Source organism: Perissodus microlepis, chromosome 12 (genome assembly GCF_051167445.1).
Source record: "Perissodus microlepis isolate ML-2025 ecotype Zambia chromosome 12, ASM5116744v1, whole genome shotgun sequence".
In the NCBI taxonomy this organism is placed as follows: domain Eukaryota; kingdom Metazoa; phylum Chordata; class Actinopteri; order Cichliformes; family Cichlidae; genus Perissodus; species Perissodus microlepis.
The window spans coordinates 30873503-30890687 of record NC_140472.1 but is presented as its reverse complement, the minus strand read 5'-3'; the positions used below and the strand labels follow the sequence as shown (position 1 = coordinate 30890687).

Sequence of the window (17185 nt, the reverse complement as noted above, 5' to 3'; positions counted from 1 at the left end):
ATCACGAGTTTCTGAAATACTCAAAGTTCAAAGCCACTTAAACATAATATATTAAATTTATGTTGCTTCATATATTTCTTACATTTTTCTCCATAATGCAGAAAATATAACACACACACAAAAATTCGGCAACATTATTTAAATTCAGTTTGTTTTATAATTTGAACGACTTGCTGTATTTTTGCTAAATATTCATGCTCTGTTTTTACAGACTCTTGAATTCATGGACACGAATAATGCAGGTCTCAAAATGCTTTGTGTGGATGGATATTTATTTGATCTTTTTGACCTTTTTTTCATTACCTCTTCATTTTTATTTATTTATTTTTAGTGCAGTTTTATGTTTAAGGAAATGCTGCTCTGACTAGATAACAGTTATGTTGTCAGTCACCAATACAGAAACTTGCTGAATCTTGTGGGCCTTAGTGAAGATCACCCATTAAACTATGGAGTAAATCAAGAATGTGTTTGTTTGTTTTTTTTTTTTTAAATTATCGTATGTAGCACTGGAATCCACCTTGAGCTTTCTTAGTTTAAAACTTGGAAGAACAACACGCCTTATTATGTTTCACTTTTTCCATATTTTACACCCACTGGGTTCCTTTGCGTTCTCTTCTTCCTTTGTGACATGAAACCATTTTCTAAATTGTTTTTGACACATTTAACCTGGTCGTCCTAAAAACCCTTCTACAATATAGAGATAACATATTTATAACCCAAGTTTAACAATAACTCTGACATACCTCTCTCTCTTTTGTTGCGCCTCAGATCACCAGAAGCTGGAGCGAGAGGCTCGTATTTGTCGTCTGTTGAAACACCCCAACATCGGTGAGGACATGCTTTTCTTATTTTCAACCCACTGAAAATAATTTATTTAAATGAGTTTGAATCCATTTAAAAGTAAAGACCAGTTTAGATTTGATTAACAGTCTTTTATTCCTGATACAGAACAATTTCTTTTTTTCTTTTTTTCTTTTTTTTTGCCAAAGCCAAAACACACACTTAACATTTTTTATTAAAAGATCCAATAGAAATATATAGTTTTATTCATTTGTTGTTTAAACCGAGCCCTGTATTGCCAGAAGCTCCTACCCTATTGTAAACACATATGACGTAAGACTCAATTATTTCGACTCCCTGTGGTTTCTACCCCACGCGCACTCTCACTATCTCTTTATCTCACCTTTTTCCTTTTTAAAAAAAAACAACCAAAAACTTAAAATGCAGCAGTCATCCCCAGTGTTTTTCAGAAACTCTTTGACTAACCATCATAGCTTGAATGCTCCAGCTACACAGAGCCCAGGTATCACTTTATCTCTCTCAATCTCTCTTTTTTTTCCTCTCGCAGTTCGTCTTCATGACAGTATATCAGAGGAGGGCTTCCACTACCTCCTGTTTGACTTGTAAGTCATCGTCGTCATCCTCTCCTCTCTGCTCCTCCTCATCCCTTTTCATCTTCTGCCCCCCTTTTCTTTTAGCTCCTGCCTCTCAGTTTTCCCAGCTCTTCCATATACATATACAATTGCATAACTCTCTCTTATATTTGCCCCACCACCACTGCCACTATCACCACCCACGCTATCCACATCTCTCAGCAATTCCCTCTAGTTTCCATGGTAACGGTGTGGGAAGGGGGGATGAAGTGAAGGAGGATTGGGGGGAAGGGGGGAGCTGTAGAAAATAAGAACTGAAGTAGGAATCCTTGATTTGAAGCATTTATAACCACACACCACCATCACTACCTCCTCCTTCCACTCCAACCATTCCAGCTTTCCTAAATAAACGTGTGTGTGTGTGTGTCTGTGTGTGTGTGTTGTCTGCTTTTACAGGGTGACTGGAGGTGAACTATTTGAGGACATCGTAGCCAGAGAGTATTACAGTGAGGCCGATGCCAGGTAGGAGCGCAGCCTTCACTCCTGTATGTGGGGCTTCTCTTTGCCCTTAAATGGTCTTTGTCCTCTGTTGTCTTCTCGTCTGTCTTTTTTCTTTGATTGTACATGTTCTTCCTCTTCTTTTGTGACTCTGCTCTACTCTTCCTTCCCCTCTTCGTCTCACTGTCCTCTCCTCTTACTACTTGCTCTGTGTTGTCTTATCTTGTCCCCTGTTTTCTGCCCCTTACATCCTTTGTCTGCATGTGTTGCTGTTCACTTCTGTTCTTTCTCTGTATTTTACTGTCTTCTTTTGTATCTTCTTGCCTTTTCTATTCTGTTAGTGGTATTCCTTCTACTTCCTGTTTTCATTGCTATACTACTACCACCGCCACTTTCTTTGTTCTTTTCATCTTTATCCCCCCTTTGTTTGTTATATTTCTCCTCTGTCCTTTGCCTCTTCCTTTACATCAGAGTACTTCACCTCTCACACTGACACAGGACTACCTTTAAGGTTTGACCACTATAGGTTTTCAGTACCAAATCACAGTAAATTGTGGTGACTAAGATACTTGTATTTTTGTCACCTGTGGTTAGGGTCGAAGTTGCAAACACATGCATAACACAAGATATGTGTTAAGATGTTTATATAACTACAAAATATCTGAGCAATAACAATAACTGTTGTTGTATTGATATAACATCCTTAAAAACACAGTTTACCAACTTTTTGGATGAAAAAGCAAAACATTCTTTTGTTTCTTTCTTCTGTGAACTTGTTATTATGGAGCTGATTTTTCTGCTAAGTGGCTTAAAGTCGGACCCAGACGTGCTCAGCAAAATCTTAAATCAGTACTAAAGCATACAGAGAGCAGGTGGGCACAAACCAGCTATGGGTTTAGACACTTGCCACAGGACGGTTAAACCGTGATGTCGTTTGTATTGGAGTTCTGTCTCTGTTTAGTTACAGCTGTTTGTTACAGCCATACATTAAACTCCAGCTGACAACACAGCCATCAAACATGACATGATGCAGTCAGAAGCTGTTTGACATCAAAGTTTAGAAAAACATTTCATTTGCCTTTTAAAGGTGATCAGTCGGCACAGAATAGACAAGTGGCTTAATTTGAGACTCACTCGAAGTCATCTTTAACCTATTCAGGTCTATACAAACAAAATCTAGGTAGCTTTTTATTACATTTCATATTATTTTAACATAAAAGTATAAATCTTAATGTCTTTCAAAACATTTTCTTAAATTAAATCAAAAGCCGTCTGTGTGAGTAACCTCTTAAAATGCACCATCGAGTCTTATAAGGAAAACAGGAAAAAAAAAACATGAAGCCAGAAAAAAGTGGCGTTTGTTGTAAACCTACAAATGGGCTGCAAAGCGTAAAACGTGTCACAGAAAGAAGCTTTCGGCACAAGTGTTTTGATGAATATGTCGTTAGATTTTTTTGTTCTCAAAAAGAAAATAAATAATTTCACTTGAAGTGCAGCGTGTGGTGCTAAAATAGCCTCAAAAGCAGTAATTATTTACTGGCACAGGAAAATCGAAACCCCAAGATAATGACAGCCTTTGCTACAAAGACCAAAAAACTGCATTGTATCTCTCACATAATAGGTTGCTGGTGTTTGTAACTATGTGTAGAACTCTAATTGGTCAAACCTCAGGTATGTTTCTTTCAATGATTCAAATAGCTTAGCTGGTGTGGATGTTCAGGGTACACCTTTACACTGTTGTGTTGCTCATTCATGTTCCTCACATGCTTTTCCTTTAAACACTGAGAAATATGAAAACAAGAATATAAGCATGACCCTGTCCACCTCGTGCGTGTGCGCGTCCTACCTACTTTCTTGCTTTTCTCTTTCTTTCTCTTTTGCTTCCGTCCTCCACTTTACTTTCTTTTTCACCCCCCCCTCCCCCTTCCCCCACAGCCACCCATGCCGTTTTATATCTCACACCCACCACTCATGCTGACTCATCGACACACATACACACAGTTTGCTTTTTAACCAATGGCGGAAGAGGAAATGGAGTGGGGGGGGTGGACAGACAATAGGCTGAGAGAAGAGTGAGAGAGATGCTTGAAACTGACAGTTGTGATGTGGGTGTTAGTCCATTCAGCAACATTAAAAGCAGAACTGAATAGTCTGCTGTTGTAGAAAATCACACCAGTTTGGCACAGTAAATGGCCAATTTCAGCCCAAGTCTCCACTCAGAGTTTGACTTAGTTTGTTTAAAGTGCTTTTACTCTTTAACATCGACTGTGTAACTGATGGAAAAGGCTAACTTTTATTTTCTGAGGTTTCTTCGAGTTAACGAGGATGGTGAGGGTTCAGGTAATCATGAAACTTTGTTTCTTTGATGTCCTTGGGTAAAACATCCCCGACCAGTGAGCTGTTTACACACTTTACTGTCATTGTTTGATTTGTAAGTCAGGAATCATCATCATCATCAAATTCAGTAACTCTTGTTAATATTTTCCATTAAAGTAAGATGCACTGTTCTTCCCTGACACCATATATCTCAATCTATATGTCAGTTAAACCACAGTAATCTTGTTATTTTTAATCACACTATGCTCCATCAACAGGTAAATCAACCCTGATATGGCCTGGTCCTTACTGTCAATAATTTTAGCACTGGGTCCAAGATTAGCTCATAAGATAGACTGGATATACATTGACGTCTTTGTGGGTGAATTGTTTTGTTTTTCAGGAAAACATTCATATAGATGTCAGCTGCTTATGTCAGCAGTTACAACAGGTGGCTAAGAGGCACTTATATCACTCACAGCAGAAAGGTCATAACCCACAGTGCTCTGTAATTTGTTCACTTTAATGCAAATGTACCCACTCACAAGTCTAAAATATAAGAGATTTTTTTTAAATCTTTATCTCAAGAAACGATTTATGCTTCCAACAAACGTAAATGTGGTTTTGCTGTTTCAAATGCATTTAAGATTCTCTGCTTTTCAGAAACTTACAGTACGATAGAAATTGTATGAAAAGGCAAACACCTTGCTTACTGTCATTACGATGGTCATATATATAAAGCAATATAGATATCCTATAAATATCCATGCAGGCACTTCCCGACTCTTTTTGTTGGTGCTTATCAAATAAAATTGATAAAGGGGATGGAAACAGTATTTGCAGTGAAATAGAAGGAACACACAAGACGGCAAATCCAAGAACTAATTTGTTAAGCTGGCATATTGAATTATTATCAGATAATAACGATAACATACATACTCATGCGGATTACAAGTGAATTAAAAGTATACATGATTACTGCCTTCTGCCTTTTTAGTGGTTTTCTTTACTCAGTTACACAGAATTTGTGATGAATATCTTGTCTCATCACAGAATCATTCTATATCGCGATACCACTCAAACTGTATTAGTATCATCTTGTGAGATTTTCTGATTCCCACGCATACTATAATTTATGTAATGAGGGTGACAGCATATCAGAGACATGCAGAGACATCTGCTATATATAAATCTGACTTTCATTCACTAAATTACCATTTTGATGGTGTCAGAGAAAAGAATGATGAAATACTAGATGTAGCTCTGTTGTGATGGTTCTTCTAAATTAAACGTGTGATTTTTCCTTTTTTTTTTTTTTTTTTCATTCTGGATTAAATGTTGTCTTTCTACTGGGCATTTTCTATCAGAGGCTACTGTCTCATGTATTGCATACTGGCATCTCACTGCGTGTGTGATGCTTTTAAACTAATAAAACAAAATGCACTTTATTTATTTTAGTGGCCAAGTAAAGGCAGCTGAACTATACTTCCACAACAGGATATAAAGAAATGTTCTTGTATATGTTTTTGAATTTGTAATCTGTTTTGACAGCAGCGATGCAGTGGTTTACTCTTTATGTGTAGGCCGCCAGGCACCTGCTTTATCCTACAGTACACATAAACCCTACAGCATTTGCCGCCCACCTTGCAACCCTTGAAATGTTCATCCCTTGCTCATGCACACATACACACACGGACTCACTTTCCTTTCCCCTCCTTTCTGAATGTCACTCATTCAGGCCAGTACCCCACCTCCCCCCTCCACCTACCACCCCCACCCCAGTCCTCCCCCCTCGCTCCCTTGGAGACCAGCAAGAAGTGGGACTTTAATTAGCTACGATAATTAGTCTCACTCACACACAGACCCCAAACTGTGCAGCATAACACCTTGTCGCCCCCCGTCAGAATCGAGTTTCTCTTAAGCAGCGTTTGATTGGATCGAGGCCATCGTGCTTTATTTGATTACAAATAAAGCTGCATTCAGGAATATTTAGGGAGCAGGAGCAGTGGCACACAAACATTGTTGATTTATTAAGTTGTTTTACTGTTAAGGTTAGCAAACCATTTTCCCCACACACTTTCTGAAACATCTTAAAAGTAAAAAATATATAAGGTGTGGGTCATGGATTAATATATTTCCAGATGACAATGCCAGGATTCTTTGGTCTTAGGTTGTGAGAGTGGTTTACAGAGCATGAGGCATCATTTTTATACATGGATCGGCCACCAAAGAGCCCAGACCTTAACTTCTATTGAGAATCTTCTGGATGTGCTGAAGTAGATTTTAGGGGCTTAGTAAAAAAAATAACACAACTCTGCATGGAAATCAATATTAAAAAAGCTTAAAAGTAGTGCAGTGAAATGTAATTTTTTTTTTCTTTTGACCAGGCAGATTATGTGAGCTTTTTATACCAGCCAGCAGTTTAGTGAAACTCTCCGTGGAGTGAAATCTGATGCACATGCTCAGACTGTGCAGCCTGAGATTAAAAGAGATTCAGTTTAGTGTTTAATCTAGATTTGTTCCTGTCATAAGAAGGTAAGTTTAGTCCTGATTTGTAGATCAGCGTTGGACTACGCATCCTCACACCACCCCGCAGCATTAGACATTAAATATATTGTGAACTTTGATTCTGTCTTGTGTGTTTAATATGCAAAACATTGCTCTGAGAATTTACTTTCTGCTTGGCTACAGTGATGCACTGCCACGAATGGTTTGCGCTTTAGTTTCCATGGTGAAGCATTTTGAAAGATTGTTTTGTTTGTTCTTACTTGTTTTTTTTTTTTTTCCATCCTCATCTTTACGTAGCACAAAAAACATGGCAGCCAATCTATTTTTTCTATGATCCTCTTTTAAAAAAAACTTTTTAACCATGTTCACAAGAGAAAGCACGGTGTAGTTTGAAAGCATACACAGGCATATGAGAGGTACAGAAGGTGCCCCACGCTTGACACATTCACTGATGCTGTATTTGATTTTCCTCCGAGTGTCACTTCAGTTTCCTGCAGAGAACAGTGGGACGTTATAGCTGAAAGTGCTGAGCAAGTCACATTTTTTTAGCCAGTAAGATGAGCGTTGCACTTTTTTCCCCCTCTTTGCCCTGCCAGGAGTCCATAAACAATCACTCGGAATGACAAAATGGTTTTGGACAGTGAGATATTAGAGGCATGCACAAATGGATAAACAAAGGAGCAGCATGGAGACGCTCCCCTATTTCTAAATGCCATACTCAGTGGGTTTCTGTCAGGCCAAACACTGTGTCCACACAGGCATGCAGTAAACTTTCAAATCACTGTCACTTTATATTAACTGACAGCCCAAACAGCAGCATCAGGAAGTGTGAAAAAGCAAATATAGAGCAGGTTATATTGAAGAGAAGAAGCCAGACAGTGTGGTGTTCTGTGCAGGATTTCACCTCTTATCTGAGTAAGTCACAGGCACATCCTTCCTGAAACAGTCAAACACAAATAGTTATCATAACCATTTAATGATAACTGTTAACTTTGTGACTCATAAAACAGCTTTATCTGTGCTGTACACCCACCTATGCTTTTCTGCGGTGCTGCTGTTAAGTCCTTACTCTAGGGTGGATTTACTACATGTAGCGCCCTTTCTTGTTTCGTCAACCATTCAACTATCATGTATAGAATCTGGAAAACCTTTAAAACATTTTTTTAACATTACATGGAAAACCAATACATGCTTTTAATAGATTATAATTATAAAAATATAATATTTAAATTTTTTTTAATTTCCTTTTGATTGTCATTAAAATTACACTAACTGCTACTGCAAAGTAACTTTCCTTGATTGTTATGAATAAATATTATATGTTTACTTTGTTTACTTTTACTATCTGACTCTGTCAGATGGATTGTTCACAAGTTAAAGTACACTAACAAAAATATAACCGATTATTATTCAACAGACTTTGGCTGCATTATGCTCACTATATTATATATTTTCAGCTGTATATATCTGATTATCCCTCCAAACAAGACCAAAAACCACCTATTAGTGACGTGTCAGCATCTTTTTTGTCTTATCTAATTTGAGATTAAGTATCAGAATTTCAGGAGTGGGACCACACCTCCAAACACGCACCTTCTGGTTCTTATCTATATAGGTTCCCCCAGTTCTAAAAGTTGTTCATTCTCGTGTATGTGCCCCACCCTCCCTGACCTTTTCAATTCTTTAACTTCTTCACTTCGATTTAGTACATGGGGACTGGCCAGGCCCGGGAGCTGCTGCCACTCCCCTTCGAGGCCTTCCCCAAACTGCGGCTCAATTAATGTCCAAACCATTCACCTTTACCTACTAAAATTCTGTCAAACCTAAAATGAGGACGTGGGCCCAGCTAGTGAAATGCCTACAAAATGTTTTTATTTTACTGATTTTATTTTTAAGGAAAATACATTTTAAGTAAATATTAATCTGTAAATCTGCAGGGTACCATCTAGCTTTTCTATATTTAATATATCATAACATTTAACTCTTGATGTTGGGTGGCTCCAGGTGCCACACGAATGGAGTTTGGAAACCACTGACCTCCCGTTTAGTATGCTGTGGGTTAGAAATCATTTAACACAAGAGCTCAGGTCAGGAACTTGTGACTAGGGTTAAATTTTAAACAGTGCTGCACCGATCTTTGATGCTGATGATGGTCAGTTGGTTCATTTTGAAGTTCACTGCAGCAACGGTGCAATGCTGAGACTGCAGCTTTTTTTTTTTTAAGTTACTCTTTAAGATTAGAAAAAAGTATTATATTACATCTTCTAAATGCTGAGACCTTTATTTACATACTCAGGTTTCTTTTTTGAAACGCATTAAATGTAATGGTAGGATTACCATGTGGCTGCAGATTGCTTCCAGGATCAGGAAATTAGTGCAGTCAGTAGGATTTACTATAACAGAAATATGCCTTTTGGTGTTGACGAGTATCAAATCATAAGCTAGCCATGTGTTTTGTTTTTTTTTTTGTTTTTTTTCTGTGTGTGTGTGTGTGTGTGTGTGTGTGTGTGTGTGTGAGCAAGCATGCACATACGTACTGTATATCTCTCTGATTCTCTCTCTCAGGCCTCCCACTCATTAGACACTGTGTGGGTGTGGATCCTGCAGGCTGCCTGTCTCCTTGCGCCTGCTATTAGTCACATATTCTGCACATTAAACTCTCTCATTGCACTAAGCCTACATGCACACACAGTAAAATACAAACGCACACACATCATAGCGAGTTAGTTTCATGTGTCTCTCTGCAGTGCACACGCATGGTGATGTGTTTTCCTTTTAGTGATGGAAAAATAGCCTGACAACAGCCCACCAGTCTTCTATGATTCAGTTTCATCCTATACATAAGTGTTCCATTTCTCTTATGTATTATTATCATTTTCTTTCTCCTCTGCAGAACATTTTTATCTTCACTTTCAAAATCTGTCATCTTTTTTCGTTTCCTCCTCTCCTCTCCTCTCCTCTCCTCTGTCAGTGTTTGATGTGTTTTTTGTCTGCCAGGTTGTTCTGCTGTGGCTGCCCCTGTCTCTCATCATGTTTAAAGAAGAAAAACGAAACGTTTTTGTCTCCTCCACCTGCATTCACTCACCCATCCCTCTCCTTCCACCTCTGTCTGCATCAATCTCTCTTGCCTTCTCCTTTCTCCCTCCCACCTGTTACATGACCTCTCTTCCTCCTCCTAACCTGCCCTGTTCTCATCTTTCATTTTGTCTTTTCTCTGTCACTCATTTGGCATCCCTCTTTCTTTTCCTCCACTCCTCCTCTATCATTTCTCCACCTTCACCCCTCTCTATACATTCCTGTGGTCCATCCAACTCCATCCATCCTCTCACTCCCCTCTCCACTCCCACCGTCCCTCCTCTCTCTGTTTTGTCTTCACAGTCACTGTATCCATCAGATTCTAGAAAGTGTCCATCACATTCACCAACATGACATAGTGCACAGGGACCTGAAGGTTAGTAAAAGTAGAGAAGCATCTGCATCCCTCACCCTCCTAACGTCCCCTTCCCCCCCATCCTTTTGCTTGCTTCCTTCGTTTCTTTTCTCCTTCCTTCCTCCTCAATCTCGTCAGTTCGTGGTGTCGTTCCTGTCAGTTACTGGTCTGTCCGCCTGTCCGACTTGTCTCTTGGTATGCTGTTTACGTTTTGCTGTCTTATTGTGTCGTGTTTTAAATTTTAATTGGAGGACCCTGGCCTACCTCACTCACCCTCCCTGATCCATCTGCCCTCCCCTTTCTTTTCAACCTTTTTTCTTTTTACAGCGCCCACATAACAAAAGCTCCTGTTGCACTGACTGACAGCCAGATCTATTAATGAATGCACTTCAACAAATGTACACACAGTCACCTGCAGCAAGCACACAACTTTCTGCAGGTGCAATAAATATCCAGGCCACGAAACCATCAATTTCTCCCACCAGGCTCGTTAGGAAAAATCTACAGCTATATTTACTGTGTTCTTCATTGATTTTTTTTTTTTTCTTTTTCTTCCTTCTTTATCTTCTCTTCCTTTAAAATGCCGACTTCTCTTGTATTGATCCCTGAATTTTCAGGACAGCCTCATTTAACACCTTTATAGATGTGTTACGGGATCTTAGGCTCGAAGACAGACACAGCAAAATAGGAGCCGAGATTATAAAACAAAGAATATTTTCCTTAATATTTTTGATTTTCTTATTAGATATTCAATCTGTCTCTTCCTAACATCACTGTAGTCAGACTCAAAGTAGCTCTAATATAATAAAATGAAACCTTAGGATGCTGCTATAATATTACTCATATGATAATATTAAAACATCAGAGATATCACAAATTAAACCCACTTAAACAAACTCATTTTAAACACAATTTCATTCTGATATGAAGTCTTAAAGGTGATTTCATAAACAAGTGTAGTGCCTTAAAAAAAGCTTTTATTCTAGACCTTCAGCCGTACAGTACAATGCAGGAGTTATTATTATTAATATTACCGCTCATTCAATCTCAGGTAATAGATATCAGTGCAGTATACTATGATATTTAGTCTAACGAGACATACATCGCTGTAGAATGACACACTGAATTCATTGTATTTTAAAATGAGGATTTATGGTTATGCATCCGTGTCCATTTGCATAGTTCTCAGGCTATGCTGAGAGAAGGATTATGGGAATTCAAGAGTGTAAAGGCTCTGGAGACAGACTTGTATGGTCCTTCAGTAAGCCAACAGTGTGCCAAAGGTGTGTGCAATTCACTGCGTGGGTTGAATGGTGATTATTTGAAAATCTAAAGGAGGAATACTGAAGAGCTGACAAAGGCACGGTATGAACAAGAATAGTCCCATTACACTGCCTCTAAGTGGCTGTGAAAAATCTACAACTTGTAGATGTTGATCTATGAATCTCTGCAGGAAAAGACCAACAATCAGTGCAACAGTGCAGTGAGATCTCCACACGGTTGAGTCTACCTGTGGATATAAAAACAAAAAGGAAGAAAAGATGTTGTTTTCTTTGCTCTTTCCCTTGGACACCTGTTAGAGTCGCTGTCAAACATTTCCTTTTTGGGGAGAGTTAGAGATTAGACTTTAAAAATTTAAACACTGCAACATTGAATATTGATGTTAAATGATAATATGTTAAGGAATTTATTAGCATTAGTGATGTTAAAGTAGTAGTGGCAATGGCAATGTGTATTGCTACCTATAGACTGGAGCATTTAGGGTATCTGATTGCTGTTTTGAGCTCATGTTTCTCAGGTTTAGACAACAGAAGGCATTCTTCTGTATACTGCACCTTTAATTCAAGGCACAGAAGCAAAAATAATTCTGACCAGCTTATAATTTATCAAACGCCTGCTTGAAAATGTACAATTTAAACCACAAGTGAAACATTGTTTTTGTTGTCACATACTGTCATAGTAATGTTTTCTATGTAGAACCACAACACAAAAAAACAAGCACAAATTATTCCTGTCCTGTGGTGCATCTGCTGCTGTGATCTGTCGACCTAATTATTCACTTCCTCTTTGAAGAATATTGTAAATTGGACTAACTTGTTAGTTTGCAGCAGAACTACAAGCAAATGTGGCTTGTTAGAGCAGATTGTATTGCTTATACACAAAGTGTACAGAAAGCCATATGTGTTGTTTTACAGTTAAACAGAAAGTTTGGCTGTGTTTGTTTCTGAATCCAGGATAATACTATATGCAAAAACTCCAACTTTATATTGATGTTAAATGCAAATGCGTATACATATATTCTGTTTGATGCAAAAGGATGGCTTCACCAAAGAAGACCTGTTCTCAATTACAAGTTGTAACATACTAACACTTGCTCAGGACCTGTAGGTATCATATAGCATGCTGGTTACTCGCGTACGGTCATTTTACAAAGTGCAGGGCAGTGCTATTGAGCCAGTAGTCTGTAGTGCTCTGCTTCTGTTGTCACTGCGAGTAACATAAAAACAAAAGAAATGCAAATGGGAGAAGTTCGCTTTAAAACACGTACTTAACACTATGAAAGGGTGTATTTTTACCCAGTAAAATACCCAATAAACACTTGTGATTTGTACCATCTGGCACACCACCTACCTCTCAAAGCGAACTTTTGTAGTTTTCATTGTTGCTTCACTCTAAAAATGACGCTAAAGGGGTTTCCCTTGTAGTAGGAGTCTGTATATGATGTTTCAATGACCTGAAATAAATGCTGCAGAATGCCTGCAAAAATTGGACATGACTTGCATGACATGACCACTCCTAACAATACCCAATTCAGGAGTGTTTGGGTTCATGTGGTTTTGCTTACTGGACGCTCAAACACACATACAGACAAGTAAGAGAGCTCAACAGCTGATAAAAGTGTCGGAGGAAGCTTGAAATGTGCATATGCACACAGTCTCTCATTTTGAATTTCTTACATACCAACATATTTATCCATGAACATGAATACAAAAGAGCACAGACACATTTCATGGAGAGAAGTTGTTTTAGTCTTGACCGCACGTTTACAGCCACATGCTGGTGTGACCTGCCTAGTATTTATTCACTGGGAGACCTTTAGAAACAAGACACAGGATTCTAATTTATAGCCCTGAACTTTACAGTCTTGCCAGTCCGTCGCTCTCTCTTTCTCTCTCTGTTTCTGTCTCACCCTGTCTCTTATTTCTCTCATGTTATAATATTTCACAGACTGGCCCGACTCGTGCTTTATTGCACTCTATGGCTGTAATTCAGCCTTCGAGGGTTAACATGACTGCAGTATCAAAACATCTCCCTCATTACAGCTCAGTTTCTGATAGTTAAAATCTTCAGCTGCTGCTATACTGATTTTTTTCTTTCATTGTTTATTTGTAAGAACTTACTGAAAATTTAATTTGCCTACCTGTGCAAGTACGCTTTCACAATGTTGCACTGTTTACAGCATCTGGGATTGAATAAAACATCAGATAGCATTTTAAAAAATACTTGACTTGGTTCTGACTTCTCTTACACATATCCGGTTTCCAGGATTTTAACCGTATAAATAATGGAGACTTAAAGGCTGCACACAAGAAATAATCCATCCGGCTGTGGTTACTAAAGGATTTTGTGTAACGGAAAATCCCACAAACACGATAATGATGATGCTTGTGGTCTTCAGTTCAGTTCAGTTTTTTTTTTTTTTTTTTTTAATGCAACTAACTTCAAAATAAATGCCATCTGTAAGCTATTTTTTTAAATGTTTGGTACATCTCGCACCAGTCAAAATGAATTCTTGAGGATGACCTTGAGAGCAGTGGAGAGGAAAAATCCAGGATGTGTGACAAATTATTTGTTGATTAACTGCCAAGCCATTAGAACATACTGTCCTCAAAGTAACGAAATAAAAAATGTTTAGAAAGAAAAATGAGGCCAGCTAATTTCTGTCTGACTTTTCAACAAACATCGTTTCTTAACCCTTGGCAAGTAAATTCCCTTTGTGAAGCTTTGAGCTTCTCTGTGCTGAGAAATTAATAATTCATGCTTTTTCCGACTTTTGAATGCTTTGAAATATAGGAAAGGTATTTTCTTCTCATAATGTATTTATTACTCTGTATTATCGACAAGGATCAAGTGGGTTTTTTTTCCAATGAAGGGAGTTCATTTTCACCTTCTGACTGGCTGTGCAGTGGTAAAAAAAAGGTGCAAAAGCATTTTCATAGTCGCTTTAACGATGCCACAGAAAATATGCTTTAGTTTCATTTCCCAAGTATTAGTGGTGAGAACAAGTGAGCCCAACTTTTCAATATTTCCACTGCCTTCAGACTGAAAACAAGCCTGGTTTCAAATATAAGCAGCTGCTTAGTAGGACGTGACACAGGTGAGGTGGTGAAATATAACTCAGGATTAAATGAATCAGTGACGTTGAAATGCCATACTGCTTTGGAAAGATATCTCTGTCTTACTTGTTTTTCTTTTGTCTCATTTTGCAAGAACTGTCAGACAATAGAAATTAAACTTTCTTATTAGAAAATAATCCCCCCGCTAGTTTTAATGCTTTTCAATAATGACTCAATTTTTTCATTTTGATTGAGAAATCAGGGTTGTTAGTAGAGACAAAAGCCCTTTCCCTTTGCACCCTCAAATACTGGTAACTGAATCTAGTAGATGTTGGATTACATTTCTAATAATACCATTTTTTTTTTTTTTTTTTAAACAGTAAACCTGGAATTTTTTTTTCTCTCCTCAAAAGAATTTCTGTTTAAAAATAAATAAATAAAAGGTGGAAAAACGTTGTCAGTGCACAGGAAGCATATATGCACGGTCACAGCAAAACATTTCCAACAGTACATTTGTGAGTGTGTATTACTGCGGCTCTGCATTAATTCACACCTCACCCTGCTGAGGAATATCATCTAATTTCTGCATACACTCACACCTCGATCGCCCCTCAGCGTCCCTTGTACAGTTTTTGGCTTTATTTTTAGTGTCTGGAGGCTTGCTGACATCAGAATGACTACTCTTGTCAGCATAGGCCAGCTAGACTGGCAGTAGACATGGCATTGATCCCAGACACATCTTGTTATTAATTGCACAATGACTCACTCCTTCCCTTACCTCCTTCATCAACGCTTTCTGTAGCCCCCCTTGGCTAGCCATTTCCTCACACCCCTCTTTCATCACTCAAAGCCTGCTGGCTAGTTCATGGAGGGAGGTGGGGTATTGAGAATCCGCCCTTAGCAAACAGTAAATGTGTTCCTTAGATTGGGTTGTCATCTACCAAGAATAGACCACCTAAGACAAAGATCATAGGCTGTATCCATTGGTTATTTGCAGATTAAACTGACTCAAAGGAGTCTTCTGTTGCATACCTCTGACCTTGCAGTCCACAGAGTCAAACTCATGGCTACAGCCAGCCCCCAAAAACTTCACTAATGAAGGTCAATGATGACGTCTGATATGCTGGAAGGTGTTTGTTTCACAGCCACAGTCGCCACCTAAAACTTAGGTCACCTTTTAAGTGAGAAGCTCACCACAGATGAGCAAGCCTGAGCAATCCATTTTTTAGTCTTGCAGTCTAAGAAATTAATGTTATAGTAGGTATTATGCCGGGTTCAGCCTATATGATATCAGCCTAGTTATGGCCACAGCACAGGGGCGTCAGTTTGGGTAAAGCGTGAAAAGGGTTGATTATTCAGCAGGACCTGACTGATAGTCAGTCATTTTATCTTGTGTAGTGTGTCATAATGGACAAAAAACATTCTTGCATCTGGACACTAGGTTGGTATATGTGTTATGATTGGACATGATGTGATCATGTGACCAGCAACAGGTAATTTAAGATGCTGTTATTGTCTAATGAAGAGCAGGAGTGGTAGATATCATCAGACATTAAAAAAGACTAAATTGGAGTCTTGCAGCATGCATGCTGTTTTTATGGACACTTCATGATGTCCACTTTTAACTCCTGTGATGTTGACCAAAAGTAGCACAGAGAGGTCCACCAGCCATTGAACCATTTATTTATTTTTCCCAGCTGTGTGTACACCTGTAAACATCACAAAATGAAAGAGGAAGTGGAATAATGCCAGCTGGCCAGTATCACATACACTGTGGCAGTGGTTGCCATTGTCGGTTTACATTCTTTGCTTGGAAATAGCCAGCTCCTCCTTCCTGATGACATCATGCACAATTTGTAAGAGAGCCAGCATGATTGATAGTGGAGCAGTCTACGGTGTCTCTCGGTCAAACAGATGCAAGACTTTATGACTCTATAATCACCTCGAACAATCACAAATATTGTGTAGTCTGAGCTCGGCATCACATCGGCAAGAACCCTGATTGGCCAGTAAAAGGTCAAAGCAACAGAAGAGCCCTTTCTACCTCTTTTCTAACCCTCTTACCTTCCATAACACCCCCACTCCTCACCTCACACCCTACTCCCTTGGCCTGTGCACGCGAGTGAAGCGCTGCTGAGACTAACATGAGCCCCCTCCTTGGTGTTTGCATGCAGTCATTGCATCCAGCAGATCCTGGAGGCGGTGCTTCACTGCCATCAAATGGGCGTGGTGCACCGGGACCTGAAGGTGAGTAATTAGGATCACCTTGCTGTCCCTTGAGTTATATATTCGTGTTGGGGGGGTTGTGGGTGTGTTATTTGTCTGGTCTGGTTTGTCTGATTTAATGACAGACTGTCTGTATTATTTGTTGATGTAATGTCGCTCGCAAAGCCTCCTGCTTTCTGATCTAACTGTAAAACATATAGTATTTACTTAGATTTAGGTAAAAGCTTTTGCCCCCAGTCAGCGCTCTAACAGCCCCTTTAGGCTTTGTGGTGATGACTGAGGGACTGTTAAATGCTTTTTCCAGCTTTTGTCTGGCTCTCTTCTGTCGTACGCAGCCTCCAGCTCTCTGCAGTCACCTTCTTGTTGTATAAACATGACTTTCCCTGGTGTAAGAGGATTTTAGACATGCACGCAGGTCACTCCACCTGACCTGCGCCTTCTCTCTGTAACCTTTTTGGAGCAGGAATTTGTCATTTACACAGCTGTCCCATTTTTAT

General features: G+C 38.9%; 1 protein-coding gene and 1 long non-coding RNA gene across 13 annotated transcripts in view; both read left to right on the top strand.

Moving 5' to 3' along the window:
• The window catches only part of LOC146376617 (calcium/calmodulin-dependent protein kinase type II subunit beta-like), an 81868-nt gene that overhangs the window by 15452 nt on the left and 49231 nt on the right, over positions 1 to 17185 (top strand). For 10 of the 12 annotated variants that reach the window (XM_084946524.1, XM_084946522.1, XM_084946527.1 and 7 more), the window contains exons 3-6: positions 769 to 828; positions 1349 to 1403; positions 1830 to 1895; positions 16637 to 16709. In XM_084946524.1, coding sequence (XP_084802650.1) covers positions 769 to 828; positions 1349 to 1403; positions 1830 to 1895; positions 16637 to 16709 — 254 coding nt within the window. Of the gene's footprint in view, positions 1 to 768; positions 829 to 1348; positions 1404 to 1829; positions 1896 to 10073; positions 10147 to 16636; positions 16710 to 17185 lie in introns of all 12 variants that reach the window. The other 2 variants (XM_084946523.1, XM_084946519.1) reach the window with 1 other exon arrangement.
• LOC146376618 (uncharacterized) lies at positions 1902 to 5170 on the top strand. The gene is made up of 2 exons (XR_014801819.1): positions 1902 to 2382; positions 3807 to 5170. It is a non-coding gene; the product is annotated as an uncharacterized LOC146376618 (long non-coding RNA).